Here is a 22268-nt window from a genome sequence, read left to right as displayed (position 1 = left end):
AAGGCTACCAAGTTTTGTTTTGTATAATTTAAATCAGTTTTGTGCTCAAATGACATATGAAAATACAAATTCTCCTTTTTTCTGAATTTATAAACTTAACACTTTTAATTAATTATAATCGATATTAATATTATAAATGTGAATGTAAGTTTTTTTGTTACGCTTCATGACAAAACCCTTAACCGATCATCATGAAGCATTTTACACATGGTATCAGAAAGGACATAAGTATCCTATTATTAAACGAAATACATATGTATATAGTTTTTAAGGATTGTGGAAAAAAATTAATTTTGTCAGATATGGTTTTTTGTAATGTACAGTATAATATTCGTATACATACTATGTGTTTAGTTATTTGTCTTTATTAATGATCGTTGATATTTATTTAAGGGATTCAATGCGAGCGAAGTCGCCGGTAAAGCTTGTAGTTTATAGTAAATAAAACTTAACGCTAACTTTCATCGCTTAGGGAATCTGTATTCGATTACACACACATTTTAAATAAAAATTTATTATAATGCTGTTTGACTAAGTTAAAGGGCATTAGAAACAAATTACTTTTAAAGCTATGATTTAACATCACACAAAAAATAGTAAGCAAGTTCTTCTTTTTAAATTCTCCAACTCAGCGATATAATAGTTTTGCTCACAATAACTCGTTGAATTGTTTTTAAAATAGTAGACTTCTTCCTACGTTTTGGATGGGATACACATCGGTACACAAATGTTCTGCAAAATAAGCAGCTCTTTGGCTTATACAAAATGCACTTCAAATCATTAGACAAATTATTTATTATTTAAACCATAAGTCAGCGGCAACTAAATGTATACAATTTCTTAATCTGGAGAACCCACTCCATCCGTATATACTCATTTTAACCAAATCAGGGGATGCTATTCTAAATCCCAGCGCATTTGACACACGAATATAAACAACAATATATAACAACAATAAAAACGCCATTGTTATTATGACAAAATACTTATCTTCATTTTAATTAATGCATCACAAGAAAATCAGGAACAATAATAATAAGGATGTATGTCAGTCAGTGTGAAATTGAAATTTGACATTTTTTGTGGTCTATATGGACGTCAGAAATAGCATTTAAAACTTACCATTATAAAATTTTAAAGTAAAAAAATGGGTAAACTATGTTAATTTGAGTTAAAGAAACCAGTCTATATATGTAGTTTTAGTTTACCGAGGTAAGGCTTATACGACTAATAAAACTTTATTAGATGTATGATCACGCTTATCTTACTAATTATGAAAAGGTAGTTTTGAAAAGCCTTACATTTTCACCCTATACGAAGCCTTTTGAATTCCTTTAATTTAACAAATTTCATTGCCCAGCTACTTAACATCAATCATAACGACCCTAACATTTATAACAAGTGCTTATATATCGTGCTGTGTTAATAAGTGTTGTATATTTTGTATATTTTTAAATAAAGTATATAGATAAAATACATATGTAGACGTAAAAACTTATTAACTGTAAGTACAACAACGTTAAGTCCAACTAATGACATGAGTTGGCCCAGTTTTAATACATTTGAGTATGGTTTAAATATAATTCATTGACACATAGTTAAAAAAAAAATTAGACCCCCTTTAATATTGGAAATGATAGCATTAACAGTATTTCTTTAAAATTGTATCCTAGTAACTTTAAAGTGCATTTTACTTTCAACTATAACTATGGGTGTATATTTTAATAATTCACAACTGTTTAAATTAATAAAATATTAATATTAGTTTCGTCGTCATGAACACCTTTATAATAGGCGGGTATTTCTAATAATGATTGCTACCGCGGTCTGAGTATTTTCCACTAACTTTGCTTATCGAATAATGGTCTGAATAACCGTCATATTTGTTCCCTTTATAAGAAATCTCTTTGGTAGGTATGTAACCGATGTTATTTTGCCAATGTCTCGTCCAGTAAAGATTTTCATTACGCACTTGAGAAGGTGTTTTGGCGTCTCTGCAAACATGCACGCAATATATCATGCACCCAATGAGAGTGAGGAATCCAAAAATTAAAAATATAATCCCAAGTATCCTTAAAACGATAAATTGAGATATTAAAAAAAAAAAGGGAAATGTATGAAACTAAGAAATGCATACCACACATATAGAGGATCATAAAATTGGACAACAATCACAAAACCCAAGGTTACGAGAATTAAACCAAGATTCAAAAGCAACATAAGACAGCAAACTCCTTTTATATTAGGGCAAAATGGGTTTGGCGCAGACATCGCGTCTATTTTTACGCCTCTTTTCGTTGTTGACCGAGCACTTTGCCCCGTCTTTGCTGTGCTTGCCATCGAGTAAACACTATGTGATGCCCCACGTGATTGTGGCCGATGGCTATATCGACTGTTGATGGAATAAAAAGGAAACCAATTAGCAAAGAAACAAAAACTTAAAAGATATCAAATGATATATTTCTAAAGTCATATTTCATAAATAAAGTTCATATATGTGCAGATTATTTTGTTTAAGAGAGATTGTATTTATATAGTATATTCTACAGAATAATTTTTTAGGCAAATATATGATATTTATACTTTTTTAATATTCACCTTATTTCTGAAGGTTCTTTATAAGCAGCACTAGTCACATAAATTTCACTGCTTACATCACCACCTTGGTCATAAGTAAGAGTTGAAAATGTGCGGGCTTGCGGTGATCCATTTGACCATTTTTGATTATAAATTACACTACTCTCCTCTGCTGGACTTTGCTGGTTTTGATATAAATTTATTTTGCGCGCCGAGCTATATGGATACTCCTGTGTAACTGTATATCCCGCCGCCGATGCTGCATTATGTGATTCTTCACCATCAGTAGAGTAAGCTCGATTAGAATGAGTATACGCAGGGTATCCTACGGGTTGACTGTGTGTTGCAACATAATGGCCGCCTTTAATTCTAAAGGAGAAAAAAGAATTTAGTTGATTTAACTTTTTTATCTAGCACAAGATTTACAGTTTACCTATATTTATGTATATATGTATATTCAATTGGAGAAACTAAAAATTAAATGTTGCACTTACTTCTCAACGCGTCTCTCGTGCATTATGTCTGTGTGTTTTGTTTATTTTAGTTGTACCGCATGAATGTAGTAAGGACCTGGAATGACATTTTTTATTTATATGTGTAACACACATATAAAGATATATAATAAGAGTTTATAAATTAGCAATGATAGCACTTAATCTTAAAGAAGTAATTAAAGAAGCAGGTGTCAAACCAAAAAATAACTTCAAAAACTACACATATGTTACATTTGTAAAACTTAAAAATATAATATATGTAGTAATACGTATGTATGAAAATAGTAAAAAATAAATGCATGAGGAAGCAGTCCAACATTATTTTATACGTTTATCTGTATGTATGTGATTTAATAACTGCGGTTATATATTTACAAATACAGAGGCAGTTGCAAGTGGATTGCATCTCATATAATAAATTTTAATTTTTAATAATTTATATTGTATATATGTATATTAAAAAAATATGTTTGTTAAAAAATACTAACAGTATACAAATAGAGTATTAGTAATGCAATATAAATGTGAGCAAAGCAAATGCATTATCAGCCCACCAATCTATATATATATATACATATACATAAGTATGGAAATACGCATAAAATAGTTGTTTAACATGTGTTCATACATACATACATATTGATATATGAATATACACTTCCAAACTTACACAGATTCTTTGAAAACTTTATGCCAAATAAATATAAAATGTCTAAAAATATGCGGAAAATAAATCTTTCGCCTATACGCCTCCACCTACGAGTTTTCGCATATTTGCATGTGGTATATACAAAATATATGAATAGTTCCTTTTTATATGGTATACTTACGTAATACATTTAAAATAGCACCAACAAACACTTGTAAACTAAAGAAAACACTCACAGATTTCAACTCAGCATCAAAGTTAAATATTGAAATCTCTATTTGAAAATCTTACATCTAGGATTTCAGTCTATTTAAAACTTATATAATTATATTTTATATATTTAATACACTCCTAAAAGAAGCAGAAAATATTTTCGCAAATCTTATGTCTACTTTGTCCGCTGTACCATATATGTATCAACAAACTAACTATTCTCCATTTTCTTGTTTCTACAGCAGAAAGCTTTTTATTATTGCCAGGTTATAAGAACCTACGCGTTTAGCGTCAACTCTAATATCATCAAGCAAAAACTCGGCGCTTTTAGCTTTAAACATAATATGCATTTAAAACCAGTTTTGTACGCCAAGCTTAGTAATCCCAAGCTCCATGCCTAAACTTAATATTGCTAAAAGTAACCGGTTATTTGTTGCGCTTTGTTTAACTTCATCATAAGAAACGAACAATACATCGCTATAAAATCTTTATTTTACATTTATATCTCCTACGGTCCCAAAACGTTATTTTACTAACAACTTAAATTTTTTGATTGTAATTTTAAATTAGCCCTTCGTTGTAAAAAGTCCAATAATGCTCTCCTCTTCGGTTCTCTTTAGAAATAGGTTTGCTACTTATTAGCTAAAAACCAAAAATCATTGATTTAGTTCAATTAATATTATTTAAACTTCAATGTAAAAAATATTACCTGCACCTTAAAAGTGAGTCTTATTATTCCATACTTTTAATTACATTCCATTGCAATTTTTTTTTAAAATAGGTTTAATGAAAATGAATTATTTAGAGCTGTGTGTGATAAATTATGCCCACTTATACGGGAGTGCATATTATGGTTTTCTCGTTTAACTCCAGTAAAGGTATTAAGATTGAACATACCTTTGGTAGAAATATTTCCATCTGTTCTTTGAAAATATTTACTGAAATTAAAAGTAAGAAATAAAAGCTGCATCAAATCAACGTTTACCTTTAATTCTAAAAGATGTTCAGAAATTACGAATTTCAATTATTTTTATTATTTTTAAAAATCATATATTTTATAAAATAATAAAAAATATACTTGAAAATTATTCTCATACACAAAAGATTTAAGCAGCAAACGCGACCTCGATTGCAATGGTGTGAGTGTGCATTATATTTCAGTATACAAGGTGTGTGCAATAAATGACGGAATATTTAAAATTAAAATTTCGTGGGTTTAGAAAGTCAAATTGCCAAAATTTTTTTTATTATGTTGAAATACATGCCCTGAAGTACGATCAAATTTTGGCGATTCTCATTTGTTAAAAGAATACTTTAACAATGCCTAAGCCTCCATATTCGCCAGACATGGCAACGTGGCACTTTTTCATATTTTCAAAAATAAAGAGGACCTTGAAGGGCCGTTGTTTTACAAGCATGACATGCCTGTGCATAATATCGAATAGGTACTATTTCGAAGGCGACAACATTGATGTAGACAAATAAATAAATATGTTTTTCAAAAACAAAAATTTCCGTTATGTTTTGAACACACCTAGTATACTGTTTGTCACAATAAATCATCAAAACAATAAAAATTTGCGCTTTTTTTGTCTATATTACTTTAATAAAGGCGAATTTGTTGAGTTAGAAACAAAGTGATGAAAATTTTACCTGTCCGTTCGACTTTAAATCAAATGCACATCTCAATTAATAAGTGGAACAAATACATTGAAGCTTTTGCATATACGAGTATAATTGAATTAACATGTAATTGTAAAATCTAATTTAAGTGTTAATTTTGTAAAATCATAATTAAAAATCAGTAAGCTAAGTTCGGGTGTAACCGAACATTTTATACTCTTGCAACTTGCAAGGATCAAAGTCGGCGTAATACTTATAGGTGTTGGCAAAATTTTATTTCAAAAAATGTTGCGAAAGAATTTAATATTCATTATTCGACGAAATCGTTAACGAATAACAATCAAATTTAATATCTCATTAACTTATATTAAAGCTGAGTACATGAGCTTAGCTTTTAGTTTTATTAATATATTTTAATCGAGTCAACGAAAATTATATTTAAAACATCCTTAAATGAGAAATATGTGATATAAATTCAACCGAAGAGGCTAAATGTAATACCTATATTGATTTGATGTGGAAAACGTTAACCGGAGGATCGAAATTCTTTATATTAGGTATATGTGGTTTAGACCAATTTAATTCCAACCTGTATTCTATGTAAATAGCTCAGATATTGGCCGATATATAAGGTATAAAGCAAACCAGAAGTTCGAAAATCTTTCTATTATCGATAAAATGTTCGCTGTTGTAACTGGGGTCCACATATTCGGTATCTAGGGGCTTGAACTGTTGTAGTTAAGTTTTAGATGATACAAACGACCTTTAGGTGAACAAAACTATTATATTCTGCAGCAACATGTTGTAAAAGTAAAAACTGTAAGTCCAAAATCGGATTAAAAGACTATTTTTAATTTTTAAATGTAAATACCAAATTGAAAAATTTATAAACCCAAATTGTTTTAAAATTTACATTTTTTCGCGTTTGCTTACTTCGAGTTCTACCATTTTTAAATTAAAAAATTGACCATTCTAATTATGACCCTACCCTTGCTTGCTAGTTGGCATTACTGTATTGTTTATAGGTACAAACCTTTTAGGCTGCAATTCAAGTTTCTTTATTTTAAGTACCTCCCTTTCCAATCGTTTACGCTCATATCGCAACTGCTCGTATCTTTCGTATTTCTGCTTTGAATTAATCTCCAAAGCTATACACTTTTTTTTAACTTTTTCCATTTCCGATCGCTGAAAATTAAATAAATATCTTTATCATTCTCCACAAATAATATTTCGTCACAAAAAATATATAACTGTATTTTGACATGAATACAATCAACAAGAACTAAGAACATTTCATGAAAGTTCAGCAAGTGTTTTAAACACTATTATGTTAACAAGATAGTAAACTACATCTATTTTAAATTGAGTTGCAATAAGAAACAGAGGAACAGTAATTATTTGGTGACATACCATACGAAACATTTCCTTTTTAAAACTTTCTCGGTGCCTTGTCTGAAAATTCAAGATGCGTTCATTTGGTTCCCGCCATGGTTCAGGATTTAAAAGCTCCTTAGCATGAGCCGGCATAACGTTGCATAATACTCGATACCGCTGTATGTTCTTACAAATTGGACAATTTACTTCACTGGTTACATTTATGTGATTAGTGGCGAGTGTTGTTGCACATTTTTCGCAAATCATATGATTACAAGACAGCAAGAATATTCTCCTTCGCTTACGTATATAAATTTCAAAGCAACGGTTGCAGTGTATCCAATATAAACCCACATCTTTTGGCAATTTTAATTTGGAATTTGCATTAAGATCATCGAATGATTCTCTTTCCATAGTTTTTATTTCGATGTTCAAATTTAAAGATATAACTGGTTACTATAACTGTTTGTGTATGTTTGATATCCGTTAACATTGATTAAGCTCATTTTACACAAGGTAAACATCATAGACTTAAGAAAAGATCGACTTATTCTTTGTATGAGTATGATGCGAAGCAAAATGTATGCTTGGCAACTCTCATCTTTTTTTTATTTTTATCATTTTTCTTAGAGAGAAACGCTAGAAAGCAAAGCTGGCAAGTACGGAAGGGCATGGAAAATTCGCATAGGACTTTTGCTTTGCTTTGCGTCAGACATTTGCTTTCATTGATTGGTTCGATGTTTGTTTTTGTATGAGTACATACTAATAAAAAGTTTTAGAAGCAAAGCAAAGCAAAGCAAAATGTTGGACAACACTCATCTTCTGAAATATTAACTGAATTTACATATTAATTTCATAAGCAATAAATGCAATTTTATTTTTAATATTAAGATTTTTATGTAATTATAGCTTTTGTTAGTTTTAACAAATTTATTAGTAAAACTTTCAAATATTAAATTTTATACATTTAGGGCTGTTTCCTCAATGTCTGGTTAATATTGGCCTTAACAACTGGTAGCTTAACTTGTTCAGTTCAAAAAACATTGAACTGCAAAACTGTGAACTCGCAAAACTGTGAAAACGCCATGAGCCATGTATATGCATGTTCAGACGAAGACTGCCGCCCAAACCGATATAGACGAAGAGACCGTGCCGCTCGTGCTTGGGTGGCGCGCTTTGTGTTTTCTTTCGTAACAGCTCGCTGCAATTTGGCATTAATTTTCATTTTGAAATTCCTTGCAGTTTCAAAAAAATGTTTATCATATGTTGATATTCAAGACTCCTTCTTTCGGTAAAGATTACCAGAACTTAACTGACAGATGGTTGCTAACCAGATATTGAGAATACCATTTTTCAACATGTTGCCGATAACGTTCTAGTTAAGTGCATATTGAGCAAACAGCCCTTAAAGCTTATTATTAAAATAATTTACACTGATAATAATAGTTTTCTTCACGAGAGAGCTACAGTTAAAGATAGATATATGGTTAAAGATATATAAATGAATAGGAGGACAGATATTTACATATGCAATGATACGTAGTACTAGTGTTCCTTTGCACATTAAGGAGATTGGTTTTTCAGATCTGCTAAATTGGACCATTGAAACGTGCAGGAAATTACGCGATTTAATTAAAGCTAAAAATATAGTGATTAACTTTGTTTTAAAAGTGACCGTGTGACCATCCGTTTGGTTTTATTTTCACATCTTAAAAAATACTAAAGCTGTGATAAAAACTATGAATAATTTCGACATACTAATTGTGCAATTGTAATAAAATAATATAGTAAATTTATTTTAAATATGTTGAAAACTCAATTCCATATTTCCATCACCAGAACAACATGTACCAAATGTTATTTAGCATTTATACCAAATATGAAAGGCTGCAATGAATGTTACAAATTATAAAATAATGAACCACCTTAATGTGTTTATTAAAACATGGTTATCGATTATTACTTTTTATCGGTAAGCTGTTATGAGAAATAAGGCGGGAAATTTGCTGATTGTGCGGAAAATATTAGTAAACATATCAATGTGTTTGAGAGTTTTAAATAAGAAAGTTTGACAATAAATCAGGAATTATAAGGGGAATTTGTCAATAAAATGGAGAAAACTCTGGTTGACGAAAGCAGTGATAGTAACATTGCATGCTCAAGTAATTTTAAGGTAACACAAAAGTTTTGAACAATCCATCTATATAAAAGAAAATAAAAATATATACATATGTACATATATCATATATCAAAAACATATCTAACTATAGAAAAGACATACATTTAAGAGCATTTTGTAGAAAATGTTATCCTTAGGAGTTTTTACGATATATTTTCATATAATGACGTCATTATTAAACAAATTAACTAAGAGAAGTTAATGTAATTATTTCTCTCAATTTGTAGGAGATAGACGGTGTTGATCCTAGCAATGAAACTAATGTGGACCAAAATAAAATTTTTGAAATGGGTGATGGAACGTACAAAGTGGAAGAAGATAATATTGCCCATCCAGAACAGGCTGAAAAGGTGGATGATAAATATAAAGTAAGACCCAATATTTATTTACATCTTTATTAACATGGAAAATTTAATTTTATAGCTATCGAAACCAACTGATAAGCAAGCCATACAAAGTCAACAACAGCGTTTACAAAGAGAAGCTCAGTTTAGGTAAGAGCAGACAGATTTTATTTACCATATTTTTTTACATATAATTGTATAGCATTCCGTACCACAAGCCAAAGAAATATACGTTGAAGGAATTTCTTAGTCGGCGTACTATTATCAAACCATGTGAACCCACCAAAGAGAACGGGTTTTCGGAAGCATTTGGGAGAGCAAAAAATTTAAAAATGTCCAAAGAAGAATTAGAAATTTATTCGTAAGTCATTTATATTAGAAAAAAAAGTTATTTTGAACGTTTTTTGATTGTGGATATATAGAAAATTAATGGAAGATAGAGCCAAAGAAGCATCTGAATTTTTCAAAGATGATAGCACGGATGGATCAACACAAAAAGGCGGTGAATGTGGTGAAACAGTTTCTATTAGAGTAGTTGTATCCAATAAGCAAGAAAGCCGGGCTGAAGCCAATACTATTCCACAAAAACTCCACGGAACAAATGAAAATGTTTCGAATGTTGTAATTACGGAAATTGTAGAGCTTCCAAAATTGAATCTGAATGATATAGCTAAGGAATTAAATTTAAAAAATATCATAAATCAAACTTTGCTGCCCAAAGAAAGGTCAGAATTTCCATTGAAATCAAACTCAAATGTTTCTCAACTATTAAAGGCTAGTCCCACATTAAAAGGAAAGCAGGATATAACATTCGATTTGATATCGATCGAAAATGATACCCCTAAAACAATTAGCAGAGCTAATAGTTTGCTGGAAAGACTTATGAAAACGAACACCTGTCATAAACCTAAAACTAATGAAACTATTGGGTGAGTGGTTTATTCGCAAAAGTGCATTTAATATATTTAACCATATATTTAATATAAAAATATCTTTGTAGGATAAACAGGCCGAAATGTAAAACAAATGCTCTAAATGATGAAGTTGAAACTTATTCGAATAAAAAACCTGGAGAATCATTTTTAAAATTGAAAGACAACCTGAAGTCCATCATCGTGGAAAAGCGTAGACAAGAACTAATGAAAAAACAAATGGAGGAAAATAGTATGAAGAATGCTATTGATGACCCTAAATACTTGGAAGATTCTATAGAGTGCGAGGATAAACTATCGGTAAGAATGTGTTTGTGTGCAAAGTATATGGTATATGTATATATAATTGCCTAAATTCGTTCTAGCTGGGTAGCTCTGACAACTCTGAATCTGAGACCGACGGAGAATCTGTAAATGAAGAGTATTCTGAGGATGATGATAAAGATGTTCCAGTTGAGAGAAACCAAACATCTAGCTGGGATTCTAAACCGTCAAACGGCACCTTGCGATTAGAACTTTACTCTGATGATTCCAATGAATCGCAACATTTTAATCCATCAGCCATTAGTCAAGTACCCGCAACACAGATATGTAATCCAGATGAGGAAGCAGATCAATTAATAAATTTATGTTCTGGTACTTTTGAAACGCAACCGACCAATGCACAAAATCTAACTATCTACAATGAAATCCTATCATCAAGTGGAGAAAATTCTTCACGTTCAAGTGGTGAAAACATACGAACTAAAAAGTTAACAAAAAAAATAAAAAAATCGAAAATGAAATTGGGGTTTTCGGACGATGAAGCTGATGAGTCCGACGAGCCTGACACAAATGTAGTCACAAGCGAAAATAATTTATCAATTGATGACGAACCTGCTACTTATATTGATTATGACTCGGAAGAAAATGAAATAACGGTGGAATTGACCAAGCAAGACTACTTAAAGAAAGCTGAAACCTTTTTCGAAAGGGAGGCAGAACTATCTGACTCCGAATGGGGCAGTGCAGATGAAGACGAAAAAAATTTGGATCAATACGAGAATGAATTAGGTGACGAAGATGTATTCGATAAAGAGGAAATAAGAGATGAACTGGGAAAAATACACGCGTGAGTATTGTTTATAAGTATTGAATTTCTAAAATTCATGTAGTAGGAATTTAATTTGTAGAGTTGTATTTAATATAATTTTATTGATAAATGACTAGGCGTAAAATGTTAGATGAGGATTTGCGGCAAGTACATAAATTGCAAGAAATTCTATTTGAAGATGAAGACGAAGCTGCTCAACGACAGCGTAAATTTCGGTGGAAAAATTTTGACAATTCGTTCAACCTTGAAATTAATCAAAATAATATCACAGAAACAAAACCTGAAGAAGGCAGTGATGATGAAAACGAGCATTTATGGAGAAAAATACGTTTTGAACGCGAACAGGCAATAAAGAATCATTCTTTAAATGAAGTATGCTATTCATATGCTGTTTGGTGTAAATATTACTAAAAAAAATGTTTTTTTTTAGAATATCTTAGAAGCGAGCACCTCCGTTATTACACCCAAAATAAATGATATTAGAAATGTTACAAGGGTAAATATGTCGAAGTCCATCGTCGATGGGTCTGAAGAAAAAGAGAAGAGTCCATTTTTGATATCGAAAGAATTTATCAAATCTGAAAGCGCTAAAGCTCGAAGCTCATTTTTACTACGGAATAAAAAGGTTTTAACAAAAACAATTTGTTCGGTTAAAAGCAGTAGCATCGATGTAAACACATCACCAGACAAAATTGGAGTTAAGACGATAAATTCTAACAAATTTGTTTTTACTACGTTGACTTTTGAAGAACATGAGGTATAATATCACATAATTTTAATAATTATATCTAACGTTTATCTCATATTTATCTTAGACTTTAAAAAGGAAGGCCGATGAAACGAGTGGAGGTATTGATACCAAAATTGTAAAGAGGGCTAAAAACGAAATAAAAAAGGGAGAATATTTAATAGATAAATTATTGTAAATTATATTTTTGTCCATGAAATTATTTATACTTGAACTTAATTTAAGGAAATACATGCAATAATGAGCTATAGGCATTAAGTAGTACATTTAATAAATTGGTAAAGTAGTTTTAATGTAAGGGTTTTATATGTCAAAAAGTGTGGCAACTATGTGCCGTAACAATGTGAATACATTACTAATGAAGTGTACACACTTTCAATCTGTCTTTTACACTGAAAAGAAAGTGAGTGCTGACAATAGGCCCTCAAAGGTTTTTTAAATGAAGTTATATTCAGAGCGTCCTAAAAAACAGCATAAAGTCATGTCCACTAAATCGCTTTGCTTTTACTGTGACTGTGATCACTAAGTAGAATGCATATATAAGTAGTTATAGGACTTAGAAGCTTCCAGTGCTGATTTTATCGATTTCGTTCAGAACTAAACAATGACCAGTAAACGTTCGTCCGCTTGTATTAATTTGACATTGTAGTTTATAATATGAAGAGCAATATAAAGCGAATTTTCAAAAATAAACAAATTATGTGAAATATGCGGACAAAGCATTCTTGGTCACTTACCTTCAGCGTCAAATGTTTTATTTGCCATAGCCTTTAGTTAAAGTTCCACGTTATGACTCAACTTATACCACATACATATATCTTAATTCGAACTGAGTTACAAATTTTTATGTTCTAAAATTAAATATTTGATTTTTGAAACCATTTTCTTAACATTTGTTAACAAATTATAATTTGTTCTGGCAATGCTGAAAATATCATCGTGTTTAGTTGAATAACACGCATGTGGCTTTTGTCGCGTTTTTATCGGAAACAATAGGGGAAAATATATTGGAAACAAAACACACAGCGGCTAAATTTTTAACATTTTGCAAAATCGAGAAAGCGCCTTCGAATTGTTGAAAGTACCTTAATTGAACCGCTTTTGTTTTTAATATTTTTAATTTAAAGGAAAATTTGCTTGGAGCAAGTGATATTTTATGAAGTCCCATAAAAGTGTTATCGAGAGAAAATTTGATAAACCCAGAAAAAAATTGGGTATACATTCTGTAATATACAGACACGCAAATGCTAAAGGTCTCGTTTACGACGTATAGTTGTAATTAAAGCTAAAATTGACTACACTAAATATAAGCGGCAGTCATTAAAAAGGCTGTTTGATTAGATCTTTGTAAATTGGAATTCCGCCATAAATCTTCTTTGTACCCATGCCCGTTTCAGTGTGTGAACCAGTGGCTAATGTTAGCGCAGTTTTGCGGGAATCACTGGGAAATGGGTATTCAAGCAATGGTAGAAATATTTGTAAAACCGGAGGTGTGGGTGACAACTATAATGCCGATGATGACGGATGCCTACAAGCAAAACTTGCGGTCACAGCAAAACGTGTGTTACTATCGAAAATAGAATATGAGGAGGTAACCAACTACGGTCAATCTGTTTTAGGCGCACTAAAATCAAAATATGATATATTGAAAGCCAATACCACTAGTAAAAATTTAAACTATGATTACCTCTCTCTTGGAAAAAATTCGGAACAAAATGGTAAGTTGACAGTATAAACATATATATATATATATTCAAAGAATAAGTTCTTTGTATATACTGAATTGACCACCCGTTTACCACTAATAAAAAATTAATTCAAACAAATTGTACAAATAAATAATTAATAATTCGTTAATAATAATATTTCATCATCCAAAACAGACACATATACTAATGCAGCGCCGTCGAATGGTGCTGCTGGGACTCCAAAGCGACAGAATCCCAACGAATTGCCACAACCAAAGCGAGTGTTGTATCCACGAGAAAATGTTATAATTGGTTGGAAAAATTCAGTACGTAAGTGGCATGTTGGAGTCGGTATGATGAATGTCGGAAATACATGCTACCTAAATTCAACATTACAAGCCCTCTTTCATGTACCCTCTATGGCGAACTGGCTAATTTCAGATGCTAAACATATAGAAGAATGCAATTCATCGGAAAATTGTATAATATGTGCAATGATTAAAACTTTGGAGGCATCGCAGAATAATCAATCAGCGATTCGCCCATACTTGGTTTATTCAAAACTTAAGTTTATCTGTAAACACCTACTTATGGGCAGACAAGAGGATGCACATGAATTTCTTAGATATTTAGTGGAGGCGATGGAGAAGTGTTTCCTTACCCGTTTTCGAAACTACAAGGAATTGGATCAATATAGCAAAGAAACCACACCGCTTAATCAGATCCTGGGGGGTTATTTAAAATCTGCGGTACGATGTTTAGCATGTGGACATGTGTCTGTAACGTTCCAACATTTTCAAGATTTACTATTAGATATAAGAAAAGCAGATACAATTGAAGAAGCCTTAGAAGGTTACTTTTCCAGAGAACGTCTTGAAGATATGGGATATAAATGCGAATCATGCAAAAAAAAAGTACGTATGTGATACGTTTCCTTAATTTTAATTTTCCAAACATTTGAGCACATTTCTAAACTATAAATTTTTACTTTCATAAGTAATAATTTTAATTTTAAGAAATATAGAAACAAACTGATTAAATTAGATATATATGAATGCGTATATATACATTCATTATTTGGGTTTAATTCCATTGTTAATTTTATTTTATTAGAAAATAATTTATATATAAATATGTACTGCATATCAATTAATATCTGATTATTAAATTTCTTATTTTTTCCACATTTTTAGGTCTCTGCTACCAAACAATTTTCATTAGAGCGCGCTCCAATTGTGCTTTGCATACAATTAAAACGGTTTTCAGTTATGGGTACCAAGCTTAATAAACAAATTACAATCAAACCACGAATCGACCTATCTAAATTTGTTTCTCGAAAAGAAGTCGGAGAACAATTAACCTATAAATTAGTTGCTATGGTTACACATTTGGGGGCTTCACAACATTGTGGTCATTACACTGCCATTGGTTTGACCGAAACTGGCTCTTATTACAACTACGATGATAGCTACGTACGCCCAGTTTCTGTACAGAATGTGTGCAATACCAACGCTTATATTATTTTTTATGAAATCGATAAGCACCAGCGTACTCCAAGTAATACTGAGCCAAGCAGCATAAGTGAAGTTGTTAAGGAAAATTCACAAAAACAAAATGGTTATACAAAAAATGAAAATATATTCCCCACAGAAATGAGTTCAACTAATTCACAACAACGTCTTGACAGTAATTTATTCACCGGAGGTATTAAACCATCACCATCATATTATATTAATAAACCGTCCACTAGTAATGGATCCATATCTAGTAAGTTATCCGTAAACCGTCAGCTTAATTTCAAATCTCAAACTAATAGCACACCTTTGACATCGAGTGATTTACCATCAACCAAATTGTCAGTACATTCGGATAATAGAAATATAATTCAACGGCTTCCGGAACAAAACAGCAGTACTCTGCAGGGAAAACACTATGATAATAAAGATGTGGAGAAAAAATCAAACTCATCAACTAATGATAACCATGTGGCTCCATCTATTGAAAAAAAGCGTAGTAAAGGTTCAGAGCTGGTACCCCTACATAAAGCAAGTGGAAGCCTGCCCAGTATGCCAACTTTATCCGATGTTCAAAATCAAAATTTAAATCAACCTGCCAAATATTCTGCGATTTCAGTCACGCCTTTAAAGAGCCTTGTGCCGTATGAATCTGAAACCGATGAAGAATCGGCGTCAGAAGTAAAAGATATATTAATAGGTTCGGGAGAGAATGAAAAGAAAAAAAAAGATGTCAAAAGTGCTATTAAACGACCTATAGATAGTCCTTCACAAAACACTACTACAACCATGGAAAATGTGAAGCAAAAAAAAATGGCTATTTTGAGTGAAAATGATTGCAATCCTGGTTCTAAGCAAACAATCACATGCAAAACTGATTTGAATACTAACAAAGCAGACGAAACAAATACAAATCGTTCAAAGGGTAAACATAAAGTTGATATATTTGATGAAATTTTTAATCAAAAGAAATGTGTTAGCAGCAAGGATGAAGATTTCATAAAAAAATCACACGATGAGGAAGAACGTGATGATCATATAGTTTCATCGACTGTATCTCGTCCACCATTTGTACGTTCACATTCTACACCACCATCCCCACCTGTTATTAAAACTAAAACAGGTTTATGGCAAGTTACTACATTGCAGCCAGTGACTGCGTGTATCAGTCCGCCAGAGAAAAAAGTTTTAAAAAATGTTAAAAACCCATTCGCCAAGAAATCATTAGATACATTCAATAAACGGCCAAAGCCCAACCCAGAAGTGAAGTCTGAAAAGACTTTTGCGGGTAATGGCTATAGATGTAGCAATATAACCGATGATTCCGTATCCGGTTTATTGAAACAGTCTCATCGCGGCTATGGGGTCCCTGTTCTTTCGTGGAAGGGTGAACAAACAAAAATATCTAAAGAGGTAAGAAAAGTTTGTTTGATGATTTTAGAAGAAATAGTGCTTATGAATATTTACATACTTCTTTTGTTCAAAACAAACTTATTATTGTTATTGGAATTTGAATCTCAACAATTACTTTTATTTGTTTATCCTACAAAAGGTGGAAGTAGATGCTCAACAACAGCGGCAACACGACTGGCAAAACGATGAAGATGCCGAAATCGACCGTGGACGTCAGAAAAAAGTGAAAAAAGAACAATCTTCACAATTAGATAATCGAATCCCGGGATTTAACCCGTTTCAAGAACAAGAAAATCAAAGACGTTGGAGAGTCAACGGACCAACAAATAGGAACTATAGCGGATATGTTCGACATCAATTCCAACGCAGCAAATTCAAGTTTCAACGGTTCAATTCAAAGTTCCAGCGAATGACTGCGATGTCTTATAAGCGAAACAATCACAGATTGAATAACAGTTATACACGACGGAACTCATAACATAGTAATAAAATGATTTCTATAACTATAAATATTAATTATTTTTCAATATAACTTAAGTGACTGCTCGATTAAAATAGCTGAATAGAAATTATCCTTTGACAGAGACGCAGTAAAAAATATTTATTAAGTAAAAATAAGAAACTAGCACACAGTGCAGCAAGTATGTAATATTAAGTAGGAATGTATGCAATAGTGTAGGGGAAATTGCATTATCTACTTGTAATTTTTTGCGATTTCTTCAAGATACTGCATATTATATAACTGTACCACTACTTCTAATTTCCATTATTAATCTTGCTTTATAGTAAACAATAGTAATTTACTTACAACTGAAGTTGAAAGTTCCACATGAATTGTGAACAAAAGACTACAAGTATATTGTACAATAGATGAAAATTTAATCATTTTTTAAGGTTTCAATTAAAATAAAACAAAAATTATTATTATATACATATTTAAAACCGTATTTAATTTTCGGCTTTAAGACAGCTTAAGCGGACTTTTGTTGGTTTCGCTGAAACCGCCAATTTAGTTTTCACTTTAATAACAAATGCCCGAATTAATTAAAGATTATAATTATTATTGTACTATCTCCGCCCTCTACGTCCGGAAGAATGGCCTCGCTTGAATTGATTATGTTTACTTTTATTTCCAAATGCACCATTTCCATTTGACTTAGATTTAGAATGCTTAAGTCCACGTCTAGTTTTGTGTTGCTTCTTCTTATCTGCACGTTCTTTTTGTTTGAAAATCTTACTTTTTTTGAATTCTTTTAATGCTTTCTTTTTCTTTAATTTATCTAACATTTTTTTGTTTCCAATTTTTCCTAACTCTGACAGTGTGTTGTCTGGTTGTTTAAGTTTCGTATCCTTTTCTTTTTTTACTGTTTCAACCTTGAATTCCATTCCTGGTATAGAATTTATATGCGATCCTTCGTCAAAGGCTTCGCTTGCGTTAGAATCGTTATCACTTTCTTCATCCAAATTTTTATTTCCTGGTGCCAATTCTATAACATTTATTTCGACTTCATCGTCTTCATACTCCTTTTCAAGTACCTTTTCTTCTATTTCGGGATCCAGGACAAGTGGTTGAAATGTTTTCTTCATATTTGCCATACTGTTTTTAACATCATTTCTGATCCTCTTGCGTTCCTCTTTGATATCTCGCTCAAGTTGTTCTTTGGCACGAGCTCGACGTTCATTTTTTCGTTTTTGAAAACCACTCAAAAAGTTTCTGAAAAGACGTTAATAATAATAATATAAGTACATATATAGCATATCTGTAATAATAAACATATGTATTTGCATAATATAATGCACTAACTTCCTTTTTTCTGAATCAAACACAATTTCCTTTTTCCTCATTATAGCACATTTACTTTTATAAACTGCAGCAACATATACAAATATCGATAAACTTTCCTGGTTATTTTTGGAAAAATCGATTTAAAATCCCTAGGCTTAAAAATAATGATAAAATACAAGATTATGCCAAACACCCTCTTGTGACGTCATTCGTTGAGAAAAAGAAGTCTTGCAAACAAAAACGTAAACACTTTTGTTAATTCGTGAAATATACTTAACTTATTAGTTTATAGTGAAAATATCTTACTGAAATTAATAGAATGTTACGGGAAATTAGTTTAGTCATTTTTAAATAAATACTTTATCGACAACATTCAGTTAATTTTTTCACTATAAATTAAACAATCAAGTCTATTTCACGAATTAACAAAAGTGTTTACATTTTTCTATTCTAAAATTTAAAAATTAAAACCATTTAATTCTACCGACGACAATAGGCAGTTGTGGTGCTCCAACTAATATGTGAAATGTAAAATTATTCAAAGCTCTAACAGGTCTAACGTTATTTTACCAACAGAATCAAAAATTGCTCTGATATATCATTGGTAATAACAATTGATAAATTTAATTTCAAATGCACAAAAAATTTCTCTAAGAACAAAATATTGAAATTTCATTCAAGTGAAGATTCGTACGGCAACCACAAAATTGTGTACATCAGCTGTTTGATATGTCGCTGCCGTGTTCAAAATGTTCATGAAGTTGGCTTCAAGACGACATTTGCCGACGAGTCGCGTTTAAGTTTAAAACATTAATTAATAACTTCTGTCGTTGTTTACAATATGCTTCATTTGGATTTCGTTTTTTTTTTTGTACCGGCAGGAAACATATAATTTTGAGGAATGTTTTAATTCCTTATTGCAAAAAATTTAGCATTACTATTTTTTATTAAGTAGAGTGGCTCAAATATATATTTTTAATAAAATAATGCGAAAGATACAAACATTTAAAATAAAACTACTTTTTGAGAAATATAGTTTGTATACAGAGAAAAAAAAGGCATCCACAAAAAAAGTTTATGATTTTATAGTTTTAGGCATTGTGTGAAAGTTATTTCAATCTCACAAGTAATAAATGTCTCGTGTAAAAAATGTATTCTTATGTTGATGTGGAGTTATAAATTATTTCATTAAACATTAATAAAACATAAATTTTTGCACTTGCAAGTAGTGAATATGTATGTATATGTGTTTATTTACACATCATTTACTGTAATAACTTAGTCAACCAGAGAGCCAAACTTGTTATTTCAATTGTCGCAATGCGCCGTATTCTCTATTCCATTCTACATATTGAGCTAAGTCATCTTTCGACACGCTCGGTCGTACACTTTGTAAAGCTGACATAAAATCGTCGATATTTACTGGGCGTACCTGAAAAATATATTATTAGAATGGGATTCAACGAATTTTTAGGCTATTACCTTATCTTTTACTATATGGGGAATCTGATCAGGTGGTATTGAACGCAATGGTTCCATGGAAGCTTCACGGCAAAGAATATCCATGTCTGCACCAGAGTAACCCTTAGTTTGATTTCCAACTTCCTGTATATTATTTTCATCTAAATCATTACATACAGTTCCCAACAGATTTTTTAGAATTTGTATTCGAGCACTTATTTCGGGAAGAGGAATGTATAAACGTCTGGCAAAGCGCCTTCGTGCAGCATCATCTAACTCCTGTGGCCTATTAGTAGCGCCTACAATAAGCACACGATCTTCCTCACTTGTTGCAGCACCATCCAATTGCACCAAAAACTCGTTCTATAAGGAAATCATTTATATCAGAATTTTTCTTGCATTCAATATTTAGGTACGTACTTTTAATTTACGTGAGCTATCATGTTCAGACTCTGAGCGTTTTGATAAAAGAGAATCAACTTCATCGATAAAAACCACCTTTGATAAAGCAATAGGCGAGTAAATTATTTAAATTATTAAGAAATAATAATAATTCAAATACTCACCGACGGTTGATAAACAGCAGCTACAGCAAATAGTGCTCTTACCATTTTTTCCCCCTCACCAACCCATTTTGATGTCAAAGCAGACGAGCTAATACTAAAAAATGTTGACTGAGATTGAGAAGCGATGCATTTACCAATAAGCGTTTTTCCCGTGCCTGGGGGTCCAAATAGCAAAATACCACGAGGAGGACGACGTAAACCAGTAAATATATCAGGCCGCAGTAAGGGGTATACTACAGCTTCTTTAATAATCGATTTTACGTAATCTAAGCCAGCGATATTATCCCAATCTATTAAGTATTAGCAAATTTGAGCAAAGGTTTTCATTTATACTTAATATATTTGCATACCCATGGGCTTATATTTGTACATTATTTCATTTTTAATTAGATCAACCATTTTAGGATCTATATTTTTAAGTCTCTCATCAGTATCTTCAGAGGTTAAATTTAATGGTGGTGATTGGGTATTATGTGGTGATGAATCCATGGCAAATGTACTGGTGAATTTCATTAAAAAGAAAGATCAAACATATTTTTTTATATATTTGAAATATTGTATATGTTAAATAACAACCTGTCCTTTGTTATTGGTGAAACAAACCCGGACTTTATTGTCCTACGAGAGCCCAAAACCTTTTTCGTTATACCATAATTAAAATATATTGGTACTTCTGCTTTCTTAGCAGTATTTAGCACACCCTTTAAATCATTGTCGCCACTGCCACTAGTATTTGATTTCTGCAAAATAATTTTAAAACAAATCTAAAAGCAAACTTTTAAATATTCCTACTTGAATGGTTTTAGTCAATAGTATTTCCCTCGCTGTTCGAAATTGGTTTCCTCCAATAGTTGGTCCATTACTTTTTGCTTTTTCGCAGCTTAGGGATTCTTTTGTAATTGTATTATTCGTTCTCTCAGCACTTTCAATCAATTTAGATTGTTTCTGTTGATGTAAAAAGCTTGATGTACTCGGATATACGTCTGCAGTCACATTACCGAGTTTTTCAAGTTTTCCTCGGTAATTTGTATCTTGCAAATGCCTTAAATCATCGTCAGTTATTTCCATTCTTTTACAACTTTCATAAACACCACTACATGAAGGCTCAAAATCTGAGTCTTCAAATACGTAATTATCTTTTTTAGAAGCCATGGATAGGGGCAGGTGATTATTCTTTTTCAAAAGCGATTTTACCGAATCCACGCGTTGCTTCTTATATTCGTCTAAGGTGTTAGAATTCAAACGAGTATGATGTTGTTGTAACAGTGCGTAAACTTCAGATTTTGGCAAATTACTTAAATAATAAATAAATAATAATAATAATAATTAAATTAATAATTTTAAGTGTACAAAGGAAAACTCACTGTTCTGGGTCTCCCAATAAAATAAGCTGTCGTCGCCATGCAGCTGCTTTTTCCGAAGCACTAGAAGATGAAGATTTCCAAATATTTTCTTCAACAACATATTGTCTAGCGCAATCCTTCCTCTTTTCGCACATTTTTCTCAAATTGTTCAAAATCAAATACCCGCTTAAAAATCTTGACACTCACTGGGCATTGCCAGATAAAACTATGACGTAGAAAATAAAAACATAAACATACCAGTTCACAGTAA

At 31.4% G+C, this 22268-nt stretch overlaps 6 protein-coding genes across 7 annotated transcripts; 2 read left to right on the top strand and 4 right to left on the bottom strand.

The window, feature by feature from the left end:
* Window positions 1-70: 70 nt before the first annotated feature.
* Claspin (claspin) lies at window positions 71-12476 on the top strand. 2 transcript variants are annotated; one of them, XM_036372226.2, is made up of 10 exons: window positions 71-144; window positions 9337-9459; window positions 9533-9603; window positions 9656-9814; window positions 9876-10382; window positions 10454-10685; window positions 10751-11496; window positions 11595-11850; window positions 11909-12235; window positions 12294-12476. In XM_036372226.2, the coding sequence occupies exons 2-10, from the start codon at window positions 9397-9399 to the stop codon at window positions 12402-12404; spliced, it is 2472 nt and encodes an 823-aa protein (XP_036228119.2). In that variant the 5' UTR covers window positions 71-144; window positions 9337-9396; the 3' UTR covers window positions 12405-12476. The 2 variants fall into 2 exon arrangements, with proteins under 2 accessions (XP_036228119.2, XP_014094403.2); XM_014238928.3 differs by lacking the exon at window positions 71-144 and adding an exon at window positions 8919-9103.
* Window positions 1406-4316, bottom strand: LOC106620825 (uncharacterized). Its single transcript, XM_070111385.1, has 5 exons — window positions 3902-4316; window positions 3072-3147; window positions 2599-2946; window positions 2138-2392; window positions 1406-2072 (listed from the first exon to the last, which is right to left on the bottom strand). The coding sequence occupies exons 2-5, from the start codon at window positions 3092-3094 to the stop codon at window positions 1805-1807; spliced, it is 894 nt and encodes a 297-aa protein (XP_069967486.1). The 5' UTR covers window positions 3095-3147; window positions 3902-4316; the 3' UTR covers window positions 1406-1804.
* vilya lies at window positions 4408-7414 on the bottom strand. Its single transcript, XM_014239795.3, has 4 exons — window positions 6967-7414; window positions 6590-6741; window positions 4643-4871; window positions 4408-4575 (listed from the first exon to the last, which is right to left on the bottom strand). The coding sequence occupies exons 1-3, from the start codon at window positions 7342-7344 to the stop codon at window positions 4706-4708; spliced, it is 696 nt and encodes a 231-aa protein (XP_014095270.3). The 5' UTR covers window positions 7345-7414; the 3' UTR covers window positions 4408-4575; window positions 4643-4705.
* Window positions 12477-13156: 680 nt separating the features above from the next.
* Window positions 13157-17783, top strand: scny (ubiquitin specific peptidase 36). Its single transcript, XM_014240388.3, has 4 exons — window positions 13157-13944; window positions 14110-14828; window positions 15108-16841; window positions 16981-17783. Exons 1-4 carry the CDS (start codon window positions 13611-13613, stop codon window positions 17317-17319), a joined length of 3126 nt encoding a protein of 1041 aa, XP_014095863.2. The 5' UTR covers window positions 13157-13610; the 3' UTR covers window positions 17320-17783.
* On the bottom strand, window positions 17697-18801 carry vito (nucleolar protein viriato). Its single transcript, XM_014240398.3, has 2 exons — window positions 18646-18801; window positions 17697-18555 (listed from the first exon to the last, which is right to left on the bottom strand). Exons 1-2 carry the CDS (start codon window positions 18684-18686, stop codon window positions 17910-17912), a joined length of 687 nt encoding a protein of 228 aa, XP_014095873.1. The 5' UTR covers window positions 18687-18801; the 3' UTR covers window positions 17697-17909.
* A 1036-nt stretch (window positions 18802-19837) lies between these two features.
* Fign (Fidgetin) lies at window positions 19838-22197 on the bottom strand. Its single transcript, XM_014238940.3, has 8 exons — window positions 22019-22197; window positions 21447-21948; window positions 21231-21394; window positions 21005-21153; window positions 20655-20944; window positions 20509-20586; window positions 20110-20451; window positions 19838-20059 (listed from the first exon to the last, which is right to left on the bottom strand). The coding sequence occupies exons 1-8, from the start codon at window positions 22150-22152 to the stop codon at window positions 19931-19933; spliced, it is 1788 nt and encodes a 595-aa protein (XP_014094415.2). The 5' UTR covers window positions 22153-22197; the 3' UTR covers window positions 19838-19930.
* Window positions 22198-22268: the final 71 nt, after the last annotated feature.

The sequence above is a fragment of the Bactrocera oleae genome, chromosome 6 (assembly GCF_042242935.1).
Source record: "Bactrocera oleae isolate idBacOlea1 chromosome 6, idBacOlea1, whole genome shotgun sequence".
Taxonomy (NCBI): Eukaryota; Metazoa; Arthropoda; class Insecta; order Diptera; family Tephritidae; genus Bactrocera; species Bactrocera oleae.
The sequence above is the reverse complement of the archived record's forward strand: the minus strand, read 5'-3'. Positions and strand labels throughout refer to the sequence as shown.